Source organism: Pristiophorus japonicus, chromosome 1 (genome assembly GCF_044704955.1).
Source record: "Pristiophorus japonicus isolate sPriJap1 chromosome 1, sPriJap1.hap1, whole genome shotgun sequence".
Taxonomy (NCBI): domain Eukaryota; kingdom Metazoa; phylum Chordata; class Chondrichthyes; family Pristiophoridae; genus Pristiophorus; species Pristiophorus japonicus.
In genome coordinates this window covers 326,662,766-326,677,722 of record NC_091977.1, presented here as the reverse complement: position 1 = coordinate 326,677,722, position 14,957 = coordinate 326,662,766, and the positions used below count along the sequence as shown (strand labels likewise).

The 14,957-nt window shown below is 42.8% G+C and overlaps 1 protein-coding gene across 2 annotated transcripts in view; it reads left to right on the top strand.

Moving 5' to 3' along the window:
- Positions 1-14,957, top strand: part of LOC139272910 (zinc transporter ZIP6-like) — a 34,562-nt gene that overhangs the window by 17,133 nt on the left and 2,472 nt on the right. For both annotated transcript variants that reach the window (XM_070889014.1, XM_070889023.1), the window contains 5 exons: positions 704-874; positions 9,026-9,137; positions 9,863-10,246; positions 11,848-11,928; positions 12,675-12,865. In XM_070889014.1, the coding sequence (XP_070745115.1) occupies positions 704-874; positions 9,026-9,137; positions 9,863-10,246; positions 11,848-11,928; positions 12,675-12,865 (939 nt within the window). The remainder of the gene's footprint in view (positions 1-703; positions 875-9,025; positions 9,138-9,862; positions 10,247-11,847; positions 11,929-12,674; positions 12,866-14,957) is intronic.

Below are 14,957 nucleotides of genomic sequence, written 5' to 3'. Positions count from 1 at the left end.
TCCCTCGTCTTTGATTCCAATGTGAGATATATCCTCATCTCTCCATTTTTTCCACATGTCCCACTGTGTCCATTCCCTTGGTACCTGGGAGGTAACAAACCATTTGGGACTATGTCCATCTAATGATGAAATCCTCTCGAACTCCAGCGCAGTACTGAGGGAGCACTACACTTCGGAGGCACCGTCTTTGAAATGAGATGTAAATAAACCAAGATCCCATTTTTCCTCTCTGGTGGTCGTGAATGATCCCACAACACTATTTTAAAGAGGAGCAGGGGAGCTCTCCCATAGTTTGACGCCGGTATAGCATGGGTGACTGCACTTCAATGTAATTTGTTGTATGTAAAGCACTTTATGACATCCTGAGACATGATTTGGTGCTATATAAATGTAAGTCTTTTCTTTCACTATTGAGACTCGCACTAGAACAATGGAGACTTGGGGAAGGGTACTTGTTCCAGGAAGGGGTCAAAATCCTGGATCATCGTACCTAACAGCACTGTGGGAGTATCTTCACCGCGGACTGCAGCAGTTCAAGAAGGCAGCTCACTACCGTCTTCTCAAGAGGCAACTAGGGATGGACAATAAATGTCAGCCTTGCCAGCGATGCTCAAAAATGGGACAAAAGAGGAGGCATGTTGGACTTAATGGTCGTTTCCTGCTCCAAAATAATAATTAAAATGTTTATGTTCTTACTTTACAGTCACAAAGCATTCATCATCATCACAGTGCTGAGCAGCACGATCATGCTCCAGAAGATCATGATCATTTGGATTCTGTGTGGAAAGGTCTCACTGCTCTTGGTGGCCTTTACTTTATGTTTCTTATCGAACATCTTATAACATTAATTAAACTGTACAAAGATAAAAAGAAGGTAAGAACTAGTAGGGCCATGTGTTCCTAACTAAGGAAGCTTTTTACGATGATAAATGATAGTTCAATTGATAAATAAAAGTTTAGTACACTGGTAATTCGTTTGAGTGTTCAGCACGCTGATCCTGACTCTTACTTTTGGATCTCTGAACAAGAAAGTGAAATTTTGTGTGGCGGCCTTCATTGTAATTTGCTTCTCGCTGATGGTTAGATGATAAAAGAGCAATTAAGGAGAAACTGTTTCCAGTGGCGGAAGGGTCGTTTAATGCAATTGGCAAATGAACCAGAGGTGACATGAGGAAACTTCTTTTACGCAGCGAGTTGTTGTGATCTGGAATGCACTGCCTGAAAGGGCGGTGGAAGCAAATTCAATAGTAACTTTCAAAAGAGAATTCGATAAATAGTTGAAGGGAAAACATTTACAGGGTTATGTGTAAAGAGTAGTGGAGTGGGATTAATTGGATAGCTCTTTCACGATGGGCCGAATGACCTCCTTCTGTGATTCTATATAATTTGCACCGAGGTGCTGATGGGGTGGGCTACTCAGTTGGGAGGTTTTGAGAGGAAGTGAGCGCTGCACTGTGTTGTCTAATGGAAGCGGGGCAAGTGCCGACAATCCATCCATTGTGTTGGGCAGGGCCTAACTCAAGTCTCACATGATTCTTGAGCAATTTAGCAGGGAAGAGTAGCTGAGATAGTTTACCTTTCTCACAGTTTTTATCTTCGGAGTATGGATGCAAGTCCCCCGCTGGATGTTAACCTGAGATTTAGGGATTTATTTAGTCCCCACTTGCTGGGGATTGCTTGGAGCAGGGCTCAAACCCTTCACCCCCTGACCTAAAAGTAGGAAATGTTACCTCTAAGCCAAAGGTCCTCTCCGATGCGCAGACAGTATTTGTGTAGAATTCCTAAAGCTGTTCTAGGCAAGAGGTGATGAAGAGAATAGCAAAGGTCTTAGTGATCAATGCTAGAAACTGATAACTAACCTGGGAGCTGGCTTTCTGAGGCTGATGAATAAGATTCTGTCTGAGGTATCCGTGCTTTAAAGGGGAAACGCCAACAACATTTCTAGTTGGGTTTGCCCCACTCAAACAGATTTTATTGAACTAAACAAAGTGACTAAAATAACAACACAAAATCAGAATGGTCAAGTCTGAAGTAACCAATTCAAAAGTTCCATGTGGTGCCCATTAGTCCCATAAGTCATCCAGTGCACCAGAATCTATCACATGTTGGTTTTCAAAGGTCACCTGGGTGAAAATATACTCTTGAAATTGTCATGTATGTACTTTTGGGATCACTAGCCACTAGATGGTGTCACTGTTGGAGGCCATTGGGCTGCACGCACGTGTGTACAGCCCATGTATAAAAGGCCAGCCATTTTGTATATTAGTCACTTTGGGCCTTAAAGCAGAGCCAAGGTCATACCTCGTGGAGTTAAACAGTACTCAGTTTAACAGTTATTGCATACACAACATTTGGCGACGAGGCAACAAGAACCTTTGCATGCAAAAATGAGCACAATTGGATTGTTGGAGTGATTCGTGGAAGGAGAAGATTGGGCAGACTTTGTGAGTCGTTTGAGCCAGTTCTTCATGGCCAACAAAATGGAGGAGGTCGGCGACGCAGATTGGCGCCGGGCGGTGTTCCTCACGGTTTGCGGTACAAAAATTTATGGTCTGATAAAGAATCTACTCCTGCCTGTGAGTCCAACAGAGAAGACATATGAAGAATTGTGTACACTGGTACAGGACCACCTTAAGCCAGACGAAGGCATCATCATCTCGATATACAGATTTTACACGCACGTTCGCTCAGAGGGCCAGAATACGGCAAATTCGTTGCCGACCTGAGACTTCTAGCGGGACCGTGTAAGTTCAGGTCTGTGTTGGCAGACATGCTGCGGGACTTCTTTGTAATCTGCATCAACCATGAGGTGATCCTACGTAAACTACTGGCGGTGGAGACGTTGGACTTGAACAGGGCCATCACGATCGCTCAGTCATGCATGACAACGGATAGAAGTCTAAAGCAGATATCAGTGAAAAATCAAAACTTGGCAAGTACTGTAAATATGATTGATTCTGCGTTCGGCAGAGCGGCACATGGCAGGGCCTACCCGACTGCGTACGCGAAAAGAGTGGGAATGCATCCGATTTCTCTGTGTTGGCGTTGTGGGGGACCAGCAGTGCCGATTTAAGCAATATAGTTGCAAAGGCTGTCTGAGAATGGGGCATCTCCAGCGCAAGTGTCCGCAGTTGAGCAAGCGTGTTGCGACACACCACGTGGAAGGTGATGGTCAGACTAGCGCAGATCCAGATACGCAATCTGAGATACCAGAAGAGGAAGTGTACTCGTTCCTAACTAAGAGCAAACCGATAATGATTAACGTGAAATTTAATGGGGTGCCGGTATTGATGGAACTGGACATGGGGGCGAGTCAATTGATAATGAGCCAGAGGGCATTCGACAAGCTGTGTGATACTAAGGCTGTGAGGCCCAGGCTGAGTCCAGTCAATTCAAGAGGGAGTTAGATATGGCCCTTACAGCTAAGGGGATCAAGGGGTATGGAGAGAAAGCAGGAAAGGAGTACTGAGGGAATGATCAGCCATGATCTTATTGAATGGTGGTGCAGGCTCGAAGGGCCGAATGGCTTACTCCTGCACCTATTTTCTATGTTTCTAATGCCAAGTTGCACACGTACACCAAGGAACTCATAACGGTGATTGGCAGTACCACAATTAAAGTGTCGTATGACAGTGCTGTTCACGAGTTACCGCTATAGATTGTCCCAGGCAATGGCCAAACACTGTTCGGCAGGAACTGGCTTGAAAAAATCAGATGCGATTGGAACGACGTCAAGGCGTTGTCGGAGAAGGATACATGTGCCTGAGCACTGAGCAAGTTCCTCTCGCTGTTCAAACCAGGCATCGGCAATGTCGCGGAAGCCAAGGTGCAGATGCATGTGGACTCAGATGCAAGACCCGTCCATCATAAAGCTCGGGCGGTTCCGTATATAATGAGGGAAAAGGTCGAAATTGAACTGGACAGATTCCATCGTGAAGGGATCATATCACCGGTTGAATTTAATGAATGGGCCAGCCCCATTGTTCCTATGCTGAAAAGTGATGGCACAGTCAGAATCTATGCAGACTACAAGGCTACAATCAACAGGGTTTTGAAACAGGATCAGTACCTGTTACCGAAGGCTGCAACGCTAGCCGGGGGGACGTTGTTCACCAAACTGGACTTGACGTCGGCCTACATGACACAGGAGCTGGTCGAGACGTCAAAGAGACTTATGTGCATTAACATGCATATTATCACAGGTGCCCTTTTGGAATTCGCTCGGCTGCAGCAATATTTCAGAGAAACATGGAGAGTCTACTGAAGTCCGTTCCCAGAACCGTCGTGTTCCAAGATGATATCCTGATCACAGGTCGTGACTCCGAGGAATATCTGAACAACCTGGAAGAGGTTCTATATCGTCTGGACAAAGTGGGACTCGGACTTAAACGTTCAAAGTGCGTCTTCATGGCACCGGAGGTCGATTTCCTGGGGAGGACAATTGCTGCTGACAGCATCAGGCCCACAGACGTGAAAACCAAGGCCATCAAGAATGCACCCAAGCCGCAGAATGTGATGGAGCTGTGTTCGTTCCTGGGTCTACTCAACTACTTCGGTAGCTTTCTACCTAAATTGAGCATCTTATTAGAACCACTGCACATGCTGCTAAGAAAAGGCGACAACTGGGTGTGGGGTGCGTCAGAGCTTTTGAGAAAGCCACTAATCTGCTTTGCTCTAACAAGCTGCTGGTACATTATGACCCATGTAAATGTTTATTATTGGCCTGTGATGCTTTGTCATATGGAATTGGTTGTGTACTCCAACAAGCTAATGAGTCGGGTAAACTTCAACCAGTCACGTATGCTTCAAAAAGTTTGTCTAAAGCGGAAAGAGCGTACAGCATGGTGGAGAAAGAAGCACTAGCCTGTGTGTATGGGGTTAAAAAGATGCATCAGTACCTGTTTGGTCTTCGGTTTGAACTGGAGACAGATCACAAGCCACTCATTTCACTGTTCTCTGAAAGCAAAGCTATCAATACTAATGCTTCATCCCACATCCAGAGGTGGACGCTGACATTATCCGCTTAGGATTATGTCATACGCCATCGACCTGGCACCGAGAATTGTGCCAATGGTTTGAGCTGTCTGCCGTTGCCGACACCGGAGGTGGAAATGCCACAACCGGCGGACCTGTTGTTATGGATGCTTTTGAGAGTGAAGGAACTCCCGTCAGGGCTCAACAAGTTAAGACCTGGACCAGCCAGGACCCGATTTTATTGTTGGTGAAGAGTTGCAACCTCAAAGTTGATTGGTCTGCCATACCTAAGCAAATGTGCGAGGAGACCAAACCTTACATTCGTCGCAAAGACAAACTGTCTATTCAGTCGGATTGTATACTGTGGGGCAATCATGTTGTTATGCCCAAGAAAGGGAGAGAGAAATTTGTACGTAAGCTACATAGCACACATCCCAGCATTGTAATGATGAAAGCCATCGCCAGGTCTCGTATGGTGGCCGGGAATTGACTCTGAGCTGGAATCATGTTTGCATCAGTGCAACGCTTGCATGCAGCTCAGCAAAGCACCAGCGGAATCGCTGCTGAGTCTGTGATTGTGGCCGTCCAAACCATGGTCCAGGATCCACATAGACTTTGCAGGTCCCTTCCTGGGGAAGATGTTTTTAGTTGTGGTAGATGCATATTTGAAGTGGATAGAGTGTATAATCATTTCATCCAGCACATCCACAGCTACCATTGAGAATCTCAGTGTCATGTTCGCGCCACATGGTCTGCCTGACATCGTTGTTAGCGACAACAGATCGTGCTTCACCAGTTTCAAGAATTCATGAAACTCAATGGTATCAAGCATGTAAGGTCAGCACTGTTCAAATCTGCATCCAATGGACAAGCAGAATATGCTGTCCCAATCATAAAGCAGAGTATGAAGCGAGTAACCCAAGGGTCACTGCAGACCTGCCTGTCATGCATACTGCTGAGTTACAGGACAAGACCACACACACTTACCGGGGTCTCGCCTGCTGAACTAACGATGAAGAGAGGTCTTAAGACCAAGCTATCTCTTGTACACCCTGACTTGAATAATCACGTTGAATATAGAAGACAAAGGCAGCAAGGGTATCACGATCGCGCAGCTGTGTCACGCGATATTTCTGTAAATGATCCTGTATATGTTCTGAATTATGGTCAGGGTCCCAAGTGGATCGCTGGTACTGTCATGGCCAAGGAGGGCAACAGAGTATTCATTGTCGAGCTCAAAAATGGGCAAACATGCAGGAAACATATGGATCAGACAAACCGGAACAGTCGGAGGAAGAGACAATCGACGACCAACCAACCTACCTACCCCCATTCAACAGAGGATTCATTGGTTATCAGTGAATCGGGACATTCAATCACTGACATGTTCAATGAAAATGGACTTTCAATCCCTGACATGGCCATTGCCACCCCCACCAGGTCAGCCACCCAGCCACCGGTCACAACAGACTCAACACTCACCCAAGGCTGGAGTTGAACTGAGACTGTCAACCCGGGAGCATAAAACACCAGACCGTCTCAATTTGTAAAAGACTGTGTTAATATCTCGGGGGGGAATATTGTCATGTATGTACTTTTGGGATCACTAGCCGCTAGATGGTGTCACTGTTGGAGGCCGTTAGACTACACGCACGTGTGTGCAGCCCAAGTATAAAAGGTCAGCCATTTTGTATATATGCACTTTGGGACTTAAAGCAGAGCCTAGGTCATACATCTTGGAGTTAAACAGTACTCAGTCTAACAGTTATTGCATACACAACAGAAGTATAAGCAAGAAATTGAAGACAATCTTCCACATACTGAACCTGTGGATGGCTGATAACAAAAGATAAGGGGCTTGACAGTGTAGATGCTGGGAAGATATTTCCTCTGGCTGGGGAGTCTAGAACTAGGGGGTCACAGTCTCAGGATAAGGAGTCAGCCATTTAGGACTGAGATGAAGAGAAATTTCTGCACTCGAAGGGTTGTGAAGCTTTGGAATTCTCTACCACAAAGGGCTATGGATGCTGAGTCATTGAGTATATTCAAGACCGAGATCAATAGATTTTTGGATACTAGGCAAATGGTATGTTGGCCTTCATAGCGAGAGGATCTGAGTATAGGAGCAGGGAGGTCTTACTGCAGTTGTACAGGACCTTGGTAAGGCCACATCTTGAATATTGTGTACAATTTTGGTCTCCTAATTTGAGGAAGGACATTCTTGCTATTGAGGGAGTGCAGCGAAGGTTCACCAGACTGATTCCCGGGATGACAGTACTGACACATGAAGGAAGACTGGATCGACTAGGCTTATATTCACTGGAATTTAGAAGAATGAGAGGGGATCTCATAGAAACATTTCAAATTCTGATGGGATTGGACAGGTTAGATGCAGGAAGTATGTTCCCGAAGTTGGGGAAGTCCAGAATCATGGGTCACAGTGTAAGGATAAGGGGTAAGCCATTTAGGACCGAGATGAGAAACTTCTTCACTCAGAGTTGTGAGCATGTGGAATTCTCTACCCACAGAAAGTTGTTGAGGCCAGTTCGTTAGGTATATTCAAAAGGGAGTTCGATGTGGCCCTTACGGCTAAAGGGATCAAGGGGTATGGAGAGAAAGCAGGAATGGGGTACTAAAGTTGCATGATCAGCCATGATCATATTGAATGGTGGTGCAGGCTCGAAGGACTGAATGGCCTACTCCTGCATCTATTTTCTCTGTTTCTAAGGGAACCAAGGGATATGGGGAAAGGGTGGGAGGTGGAGTTGAGTTTGAAGATGATCTTATTGAATGGCGGAGCAGGCTTGAAGGGCCGAATGGCCTACTCCTGCTCCTATTTGTTATGTACTTATGAAAGGCGCTATTTTAAGGTCGACTGGTTAGATTAGGAAAAGTACCAACTGCCACCACTTAAAGGGGTGACCCACTGAAATTCTAAAATGAAATGGCCCAGACGGCCTGTATTTAAACAAAACAAGCTAACAGAAGTACCCTAACAGACAAATCAGATAATATGAAAGGGTCCCAACATGGCGAGGCCAATGGGAATTGGAATTGTGGGAATCCTACCAAAAGCATGGGTATTCCTTTAAAAGGGTGTCACTATTAAAAGTACAGAAGAGAAAAATAGTCCACTCAGACTAGTTTTAATGTAACTAACCAAGTTAACAAGAATAACCAGCTGAAATCAAAATGGAAACAAAAATTCAATTGGAGCTGGAAGTCATCCAGTGAACTGGTAGACACTGTGTGTTGGTGTCCAACGATCACCTCGGTGCAAATAGTGGGCAAGCAGTCAGAGAAATCTTCCCATCTATCTTGCACAGCCTGGACCAGTGGGTGGCAGATAACAACATGAATGAGTTCTATTTTAAATTGAGCCTTTGTGATTGGGCATAATAGAATACAAGTATCTTCTTGATGGTGGAAGGTATCTAATCTGTACAATACCGAAGGGACTTACACTCTTAAAGGAAAAACTCAAGGTGGTTGTGCTGTACATATTACATTGCCATTTTGTGTGTACGTATTACATTGGCATTTTGTCTGGGAGATTAGTTGGTCACCATAAATATCAAGCACATCAGGTTAAGAAGACTTCACTGGGTGAATGTAAGGTTCAGATTATAGGGAGTGACCTACCCATTCATAGTTTCCCCTGTTAATATCACTGTCTGTGATAATAGCCTTCTTTAGACTGCTTATTCATTTGTACATGGAGCTTATCTGCTTTTAAAGAATGAGAAAGACCTTCAAATATTTATAAATCTAAATGTTTTAACTATTCACGTTAGAGAGTTTGCAGATTTTTGTTATGTATGTCTGTGCTTTGAATTATATTTGATGTCAATTTCAATTGGCTTGATATTAAGACTGCTTCTTGGTAACTAACAAACTGAAATATTAGACTTTCCAATTTTCCTTTAGCTGCCCTTAACTTTGTGTTATTTTAATTGGGTTTTTCTCCCCTCAAGTTTACACAGCAATATTTCCTAGCTTTGGAAATTCCAGTTTCAGTATGCATTGTTTGAAATGCAATTTATTTTAACAGCAAAAAAAGTCAAGCCAAGAAGACCAAGAGGTAGATATTGATAGAAATATGGAACCCCAGGAATCGCAGCAGTTATCCAAGGATGAAACCCCAGAGCTAAAACAATTTGCTGGTAAGTCATCGACTGGATCACTGGCACATTAAGCATATCTTGCACTTTTTCTTCGGAAGCTGGAATCAGTGTTGCCCTGCGCGTGACTCTTGGTATGTTGATTTTAGCAGGCGTGTGTTTTGTCAATAGTTTTCTAACATTTGCTGGGATTGGAGCAAAAATCTTCATGCATTTGATTTTTCCTGGGCATACACGTTTGCACATAAGGTGCATCTACTGAAACTGGAAGATACGATGTAACTTTAGTTCGAAGTTACACATACTGTAATAGAAGGGGGTGGAGCATGGGGGGTGGGGGGTTGGCGAAGAGAATAAATTGAAGGCAGGTGTGAACAAAGCAGATGGTGGCAGGTGGAGAAATAGACACAAACTGTAGTGAGCACCTAAAATAACATTCAATGAATAAGACCCAAGGTTTTAAAAATAAGGGGACTCATTTTGACTTTGGGTGAAAGTGTAAAACGGACGATACTGATTCAGCCACCTGTTACACATCTCCCGATTTTCATTGAAAGCAGCTATTTTTTTGTAGGTTGGCTTGTATATAATTCCTCCTATTTAAAAAAAAAAATTGTCTTATGTTAAATGTTTCTTTTATTTTTAAATGATGCCTCCTATGGTACTCAGAGTTGTAATGAAATCTTTCTTAAATGTTTCTTTTTTTGCCGTTTTGGTTTTTTTTAATGTGCCTTTTTTAAATGTTGGATTTTTTTTTTAATTCACAGATCTGGATGATTCTCTGGTTGAATCTAAGGATCGATCAAATCTTCAATCGCTAGATCATAGTCAAAACTCACTGACTCCAGAACAAGAAATTATGATCGCCCACGCTCACCCTGAAGGGAATTACAACACGTACGTGCCCAGGGGATGTGAGAACAAGTGCCACTCTCATTTCCATGACACCATAGGCAACGCCGATGATTCCCATCACCACCACCACCACTACCATCACATTCTGCATCACCATCACCATCAGAACCACCACCCCCATAGTCACGGCCACTACTACTTCCAGGAGGAGCTGAAGGATGCAGGAATTGCAACCCTGGCTTGGATGGTGATAATGGGCGACGGACTCCATAACTTTAGTGATGGTTTAGCCATTGGTGAGACCTTTTGCACTCATTAAAAAAACAGTATTAAAATACAGTAAACTACTAGCACTGTAATGTGATAGAAATGTAGCAGATGCTGGCAAGTTGAACGTTTAAAATGATCGGGAAGTAGAATTCATTCAGCATGGGGTTTGGTTTGCTTTTTACATAACTAATTTTGCGCAAGCAAGATAAATATAGAATAGAATTACAGAATGGTACGGCACAGAAGGAGACCATTCAGTCCATCGTGCTGTGTCGGCTCTTTGAAAGAATTATCCAATCAGTCCCACTTCCCTGTAGCGCTGCAATGTTTTTCCCTTCAAGTATTTATCCAATTCTCTTTTGAAAGTTACTGTTGAATCTGCTTCCAACATCCTTTCAGACAGTGCATTCCAGATCATAACATGCTGAGTTTAAAAAAATAAAAGTTTTGTCATATGTTTTTCTCCGTGTTATGATGCTGTGGAGTTCAAGGTAGAATTGTTGAAATATATGAAAATTGACACTAAACATTTACAGCACAGAAACAGGCCATTCAACCCAACAGGTCCATACTGGTATTTATGCTCCACACGAGCCGCCTCCCATCTTACTTCATCTCTCCCTATCAGCATATCCTTCTATTCCTTTCTCCCTCTTGTTTATCTAGGTTCCCCTTAAATGCATCTATGCTATTTACCTAAACTATTCTCTGGGTAAAGTGAGGTGATGTATTTAGCAGTAATTATACTCTGAATGAAAATAGGCTCGGTGTGTGGAAGAGCAGATGGATTTTGAGGTGCAGGCTCACAGGACACTAAAGGCCGCACCTCTGGTTGAAAGGCTCTTTTTAAAAAAAAAGTGAATGGAAATCTAAGTGATTTGAAACCTACAAATTCACATCTAAATTGCTGTTCCCCTTTGTATAATTTTCAGCATTCAAACGAAGTCTCGTGCCCTTCAAGCACTTCTCTCCCCCACCCCATCCTGATGCAGAAAGTCTGCAGCACAGTGTTGTGCAGAGTGTGAGAACTGGATATGGTATTCATAGAATAGTACAGCACAGAAGGAAGCCATTCAGCCCATTGAGTCTGCACCGGCTGTTTTGACGAGCAATCCCGTTAGTCCCACTCCCTGCTCTATCCCCATATCCCTGCAATTTTTTCTCCAAGTATTTATGCAATTCCCTTTAGAAGGCTACAACTGAATCTGTTTCCACCACCCTATCAGGTAGTGCATTCCAAATCCTAACCACTCGTACATTAAAAAAAATTTCCTCATGTCATCTATGGTTCTTTTGCCAATCACCTTTTAAATCTGTGCCCTCTGGTTAGCTACCCATCAGCCATTGGAAACATTCGGGAACAGCAGCTTCTACACTGTTAAATACTTCTTCCAGCCATTGCAGTTTGACTCTACTTTGAATGCATCTGATCTTGAGGCGAGAAACTAACTTGATTTTAAAAAGATGCGAATCAATTGCACAAAAAAATTCATTTTGGGTGATTAGAATAATTTTATTTAATTTCGACATAATCTACATTGATATGCATATTTTACGTTCAGCTCCATGCATTTAAATTTACTTTCATTTTTTAAACCGCAGCATAATATTTCAATCTTGTATTTAGGAGCTGCTTTTACTGGTGGCTTGTCCAGTGGATTGAGTACATCTGTTGCTGTATTCTGTCACGAATTGCCACATGAACTGGGTAAGTGTAAAGCAAAATCTACACAGGCACATTCATTGGACCCCAGAACTTTACAGCACAGAAGGGGGCCATTTACTCCATCGTGTTTCTACCAGTAGTGCCAAGATAATTTAATTGCATTGATCTCTTCACATAGTCCTGTATCTTATCATGTCTATCTAATCTCCATGACCGCAGAATGTCCCAAAGCACTTTTTGAAGTATAGTCACTTGTAATATAGGAAAAGTGGTAGTCAATTTGTGCACAGCAAGCTCCCACACACAGCAATGTGATAAATGGCCAGATAATGTGTTTTTCATTGATGTTGATTGAATGATAAATATTAGCCAGGACACTGGGGAGAACGCCCCTGCTCTTCTTTGAAATAGTGCCATGGCATCTTTTACATCTATCTGAGAGAGCAGACGGAGCCTTGATTTGACGTCTTATCCAAAAGACGGCACCTCCGATAGTGCAGCACTCCCTCAGTACTGCATTGGAGAGTCTGCTTAGATTTTGTGCTGCAGTCTCTGGAGTGGGACTTAAACCCACAACTTTCTGACTCGGAGGCGCGAGTGTCACCCACTGAGCCACGGTTAACTTATTGAGATGCAAGTTAGCTGCTTGCAAGACAACAAGGTTGCACACTAGGGTCAATGCGTAACACAGTATGGAAGTGGAGCTTATAATGTAAAGTAGCAAAATTAGAAAGCACTGAAGTTTGAAAATTGATTTGCAAAATGCTTCACACTATCTCTGTATGCAGGTGATTTTGCTGTGTTGTTGAAGGCTGGAATGACAGTCAAGCAAGCTATTCTGTACAATGTCCTATCTGCATTGTTGGGATACCTGGGCATGATAACTGGCACGGCCATTGGCCATTATGCTGAAAATGTCTCCACGTGGATCTTTGCTGTTACTGCCGGTCTGTTCTTGTACGTGGCCCTGGTTGATATGGTACGTATATCCCACATCACCTTTTTAATACAACTTCTCTTTATTGACTGTTACAACAACTTGCATTTATATAGCACCTTTAGCGTAGTAAAATATCCCAAGGTGCTTTGCAAGAGCGTTATCAAACAAAATGTGACACTGAGCCACATAAGAAGATATTAGGACAGGTGACCAAAAGCTTGGTCAAAAGTAGGTTTTAAGGAGCGCCTTAAAGGAGGAAGGAGAGGTTTAGAGAGGGAACTCCAGAGCTTAGGGTCCCGGTAGCTGAAGGCATGGCCGCCAATGGTGGAGCGATTGAAATCGAGGATGCTCAAGAGGCCAGAATTAGAGAAAAACAAGTATACAGTGGCATCTATCGGACCTGTTGTACAAACTCTGAAAGGACATACTGACAATAATCTATTCACTGTAACATAGATTTTCTATGGTTTCCAATACAAGGTTTGTAGAGCATTGTTAACACGATGTATTTATAAGTATCGTTACCCAGTATGTTTATGGAATATTGTTATCAGATATATTTCTAGAGCATTGCTAGTTTGTTTGTTATATAAATGCCAGTCTTTTCTTCAATAATTCTACCATTTCAGGCACCTCAGGCACTGCCGCCGCTGCTGATAAAATGTCTGATGTCCCTCTGCACCTCTCATTGCTTCTGATGTATCAAAATAATGTTTTATTGTTCATTATGTTTTCCACTGTTATCTATTACTTGCCCTTTTTCTGTTTGTTTGATTCTCTCTATCCTGTCCCTTCCCTGTACTTTTAAAAATGTTATAGACCTTTTTCCCCTAATACCTTCTGTGATATCCTTTTTCATCCATATTGATTTTATTCTCCTGTTTGATTCTGGGCTTGTTTTTGCGATGTAAACAATGTGTCCTTAAACAATCTCTTTTCCCACCCAGTCTTTTTATTTAAATTATTTTTCCCCTTTTATTCCTTTGATGCATTTCATGCCCTTGAAGGCTGGTTTTGAATCTCAATTTCTGAATAACTTTTATTATTGGTTCTGTCCTCACTCATCAATCGACCTCCAAAATCCCCTTAATTCAACTTGGCTTATTATCGCATTCCCATTAGTTTGGAGCAGATTCAATCGTTCCTTCCCCCTTGTGGGTTCCCTCACCTGTTTTAAGACTACACTCTGCTTCTGTTCATATAAAGTTGCTTTTTTGCTCAAAAAATTCTCTATTATTTTCAATTAGGCAGTTTTGATAAACCAGCACCTCAGTTTTTTCTATACAATTTCAATTTCATTGAATAAATAATTATAATTATAAGAACATAAGAAATAGGAGCAGGAGTAGGCCATACGGCCCCTCGAGCCTGCTCCGCCATTTAATAAGATCATGGCTGATCCGATCATGAACTCAGGTCCACTTCCCTGCCGCTCCCCATAATCCCTTATTCCCTTATCGGTTAAGAAACGATCTATTTCTGTCTTAAATTTATTCAATAGTAGAATTATTCTGTCAGGGTTATGGGGAAAGGCCAAGGAAGTGGGACTAATTGGATAGCTCTTTCAAAGAGCCGGCACAGGCATGATGGGCCAAATGGCCTCCTGTGCTGTATCATTCTATGAGTAGAGTGTGCCCACTGTCAGTCCCTTATCAAATGTCTTTTTTTTTAAAATCCCTATACAATATTCTCTGCATTTCCTCTGTCAGTACACTGTTATTCTTTTCAAAAGACATTATTAAATTTGTCAGACATAACTTGCCATTCACAAATCCATTACTGGCTAGCCTTAATTACCTTGCATCTTTCCAGGTGAGCATTAATTTTAATCCATGTTGTAGTCCACTGCTGATGTTGAGCTGATTAGTCTATAGTTACACAGTTTATCCCATTCTCCCTCCAGTCCTCTGGCACAACATTCATATCCAAGGATTTGAAAGATTGTGATTGTGTTCCCTATAATTATTTTTGAGCCACACGGCCCATTCAAAATTCCGCACAGCTTAAAGGGAACATTGGATCAGAGTCTTTGCTAATTCCTCCCTGACTTCCCTAGGGTGCAAGCCACCAGGGCCTGGTGCCTGTTCCATGTTGGCACTGTCCCAACCTTCATTTGTGTAACCATGACCAT